At 34.5% G+C, this 4,117-nt stretch overlaps 1 protein-coding gene across 1 annotated transcript; it reads left to right on the top strand.

The window, feature by feature from the left end:
- Nucleotides 1-504: 504 nt before the first annotated feature.
- LOC121212404 (7-deoxyloganetin glucosyltransferase) lies at nucleotides 505-3,340 on the top strand. The gene is made up of 2 exons (XM_041084991.1): nucleotides 505-1,227; nucleotides 2,226-3,340. Exons 1-2 carry the CDS (start codon nucleotides 717-719, stop codon nucleotides 3,161-3,163), a joined length of 1,449 nt encoding a protein of 482 aa, XP_040940925.1. The 5' UTR covers nucleotides 505-716; the 3' UTR covers nucleotides 3,164-3,340.
- The last annotated feature ends 777 nt before the right edge of the window (nucleotides 3,341-4,117 follow it).

Here is a 4,117-nt window from a genome sequence, read left to right as displayed (position 1 = left end):
TTAGAGTAGATCACACCTTTATGATATTAAATTATATATAATATTGGTGATTTCTTGAATATTAAGTAATGGTGGTCTTCATGTGTCCATTTAGTGATAGAGAGCTTAATTTCCCTTCATCTTGATCTGGAAAATATAAAATTGGAGAAAATATGGAACAAATCTTCCTTTAAACTAATAAGAAAAGGGTGAGAGAATCTCGATAACAATATGTAATCATCTATTTCTCGTGCTTTAATGATACTTGATCACAGTAACTACATAGCTAGCTGTATTTTAAATGTTTTATTAAGATCTCAAATCTTTGACTTTTCCTTTTCTTTTCTTTTGTTTTATTATTATAAGAATCGTGATTGGTTTCTAAACTTTAAATGTTCCAATTATATTTTAACATTAAATATCAGGCTAGATCTAAGATGTGATTAATTCATACATGATTAAAAGATGTACCAACCCAAATCCAAGTTGGCAAGTCAGGTAAAGATGACAGTTGAACCTAATTAGAACGATGCTCTAGTCTGATATTCAATTGGACTTAATGATCTAAAATTTGGGGTCAATTTAAATTTTGACTCATAGTTTGAGGACAAAATAGTTGAATTAACCCTATAAATAATTTCAAGCACTAAAATATATGGCTTAAATACTTGGTGCTTCCTTTAAAGCTAGGTTTCCACCATTGTTGTAAGGCACACCAAGGAAGAAAGAGAGAAAATATGGCACCCATTTCATTACCCAACAAGCCCCATGCAGTATGCATCCCCTACCCAGCACAAGGTCACGTAAATCCGATGCTCAAAGTGGCCAAACTCCTCCATTTCAAAGGCTTCCACATCACTTTTGTCAACACCGAGTACAACCACAAACGCTTGCTCAAATCCAGGGGCCCCCACGCCCTCAATGGCTTGCCTGACTTCCGGTTCGGGACAATCCCCGACGGCCTTCCTCCGCCGGACATCGACGCCACGCAAGACATCCCCGCGCTTTGTGACTCCACTAGCAAGCATTGTTTGGCTCCCTTTCGCCGACTCCTTGTTGAGCTAAAAGCTACTTCCGGTGTCCCGCCGGTCACTTGTATCGTCGCCGATGGGTGCATGTCGTTCACTCTCGAGGCGGCTAAAGAGTTAGGGATTCCCAGTGTGTTGTTTTGGACACCCAGTGCTAGTGGTTTCTTGGCTTATTGCCATTACCGACGGCTTATTGATGAGCGTTATACACCATTGAAAGGTACAAAACTGTCTGGTTTTTCTTTCAAACTCTTTTGGTTAAATTTGACTTTTGTCCCTGTATGCTATAAATTTGAGATTTAACCCTTATATTTTAATTTCACATATTTAATTCTCTTATTTTAATATTGTTATTAATTAGTTCTTTAATCTTGTTATTAGTTAGCCCATATTGGTAATACAATTAAATATTTACTAGATTAAAAAATATTGTTTCTTTTATTTTAAAATTATATTTAGAAATAAGGTTTATAGATTAAATTTATTTTTTAAAATAAAAGAAATAATAATTTAACAATGGTTATTTGAATTATTATAAAAGATGAAAATTATTAAAGTAGGTTCTAATTTTATCAAAAAAAATCTAATATAATTGTGCATATTAAATTTAAATTAATTTTTAAATTTAATAATAATGTGAGTGATGCAATAATAATTAAAAACATGATAAGTAGTTCAATATTAGTTTAAAATATAAAATATGTAATTAAATTTAAAAAATAAATAAGATGGGAAAACAAGAAGGGGCTAATGTTGAATATGCCCATCCTTTTGTTGAGTGACTTTGGCAGTTTGTCTGCAACCACCACAAACCCCAAAAAAATAATTTTTTAATTAGATAAAGAGTGTCCGCCACTAACACTCCAAAAAAAAATACATGGTACTAGTCATCTAATATCCAAAATCCTAAAAATTAGTGGTGCCAGCCATTTAGAAAATATACTGGTGCCAGCTATCTAATTTTTATAACCCAATTTTATTATTCATTTCAGGTTATTTGGGTGAATATTCTTAAATTAGGGTTATTTTTATAAATATTATTTTTTTAGGTCAGATGGTAAAATAACCTCACTTTTAACAATTAAAATTGTAGAAAGTAAAACTTTTCTAAAAATGCATCCTTAAGCATTCATCTTTAAAAGTAAATCTCGAATATTAGCATGGTAAAAGGACTGAAATCCTAATTTGACCCCTAACAATTTTTTCCTCATTGGGCAGATGAATCCTATATGACAAACGGGTATTTGGATACAGTCATCGACTGGATTCCGGGCATGAAAAACATCCGCATAAGAGACCTTCCAAGCTTTGTTCGAACAACCAATCCAGACGATATAATGTTGAATTTCCTTGCGACGGAGGGCGACAGAGCTTCCAAAGCTTCCGCCATAATCGTAAACACCTTCGATGAATTGGAACATGATGTCGTCAAAGCTCTCTCCTCCATCTTCCCCAAATTTTACACCATTGGACCCCTTCACTTGCTCCTCAACCATATCCCACCGTCGTCGCCTTTAAGCTCCATGAGGTCCAACCTGTGGAAAGAAGAGCCGCAATGTCTTCAATGGCTGGATTTAAAAGAATCCAAATCGGTCGTTTACGTTAATTTCGGGAGCATCACGGTGATGACGGCGAATCAAATGGTTGAATTCGCTTGGGGTTTGGCTAATAGTAAAAAACCCTTTTTGTGGATCATTAGACCCGATTTGGTACGGGGGGATTCCGCCATTTTGCCGCCGGAGTTTATCGAGGAAACTAAAGACCGGTGTTTCATGGCAAGCTGGTGCCCGCAAGAGGAAGTACTGAACCATAGCGCGGTGGCCGGGTTCTTGACGCACAGCGGGTGGAATTCGACTGTGGAAAGCATTTCGAGTGGGGTGGCGATGGTTTCTTGGCCGTTCTTCGCGGAGCAACAAACGAATTGTTGGTTCGCTTGTAATGAATGGGGTATCGGCATGGAAATCGACAACGATGTGAAAAGGGAGAAAGTGGAGAAGCTGGTGAGGGAGTTGATGGAAGGAAGGAAAGGGGAGGAGATGAGGGAAAACGTCATGGAATGGAAGAGAAAAGCTGAAAGAGCTGCGTGTTTGGATGGACCGTCCTTGTTGAATTTGGATAGGTTGATTAATGAAGTCTTGCTCAAAGGACATGAATGATCAAGTTTTTTTTTTTTAAAAAAAACAGCAGCAATACGACCAAAGACCATAGTGCAGTTCCCATGTTCTTGGGATCTTCCTTTGTCTGCCTCCAATAAAAGATTCGAAGGGCCTTTGGCTTGTTGAAACGTTGTTACCCCAATTTAATTATCATTAATCAAAATTGATAGTTAATTATACCAATTTCTTTTCAAAATTTATTAAACAAAATAACCAAAAATTGTACATAACATTTACTTTTTAATTCCAATAAATTTAAAAAGGGCTAAAAATACAATGACAATATTTTTCTTTTTTTAAATCGAAAAAAATAAATAAATAAATAAAAACAACAGCAGTAACAAAAAGAGGGTAGGTTTTAGACTTTAATGTTTTTTTATTTTATTTTAATTTCATAATATTTTTTTCTTTCACCAATTATATATTGGGCGCATATTTATAATCTCGGTGGCAGGAGGATTAACCAAACTAATCCTAGTTCAAACTATTGAATTTTTGTGTCCTATCTAATAGCAAGGGATAATGTTACTTTTAGTCCTTAATTTTGGTAACTTTTTCCAATTTAGTCCTTAATCTTTTTCTTTTATCCATATTAATTTAGGAAGTCCGGCGAATCTAAATGACCAGCACCAATAAAACTAAAAAATTATAATTCAATCTGCTCATAAATGGTAAAATTATAACTTAATATGCTAAATTGTATTTTGCCCCCTCAAATGAAAAAATATTTTTAGTTCTTTTTAAAAATTATGAATAAAAAATCAATACATGGTAAAATTATATTTTGAGAACTCAAAAATTTACAATTCAATTTCAACCCCTCCAAAGAAAATTTCAAGAAAGTCAGATTCAAGTTTAATATTTTTAATCTAGGTCAGGCTTGGATTGGGCCAAAGCATAAAAAAATCTTAAGTTTTCCATCAGCCCAATCCATTATCAAGTCTTACCCGGACA

Source organism: Gossypium hirsutum, chromosome A13 (genome assembly GCF_007990345.1).
Source record: "Gossypium hirsutum isolate 1008001.06 chromosome A13, Gossypium_hirsutum_v2.1, whole genome shotgun sequence".
NCBI classification, from domain to species: Eukaryota; Viridiplantae; Streptophyta; class Magnoliopsida; order Malvales; family Malvaceae; genus Gossypium; species Gossypium hirsutum.
Note: the sequence above shows the minus strand (reverse complement) of the source record. Positions and strands in the feature narration are given on the sequence as shown.

Excerpts from the sequence above, each read along its gene's own strand:
- LOC121212404 (XM_041084991.1), top strand. The coding sequence starts at position 717 with ATGGCACCCATTTCATTACCCAACAAGCCCCATGCAGTATGCATCCCC. Across the intron at positions 1,228-2,225 it reads GCGTTATACACCATTGAAAG|ATGAATCCTATATGACAAAC; the intron begins GTACAAAACTGT and ends CTCATTGGGCAG.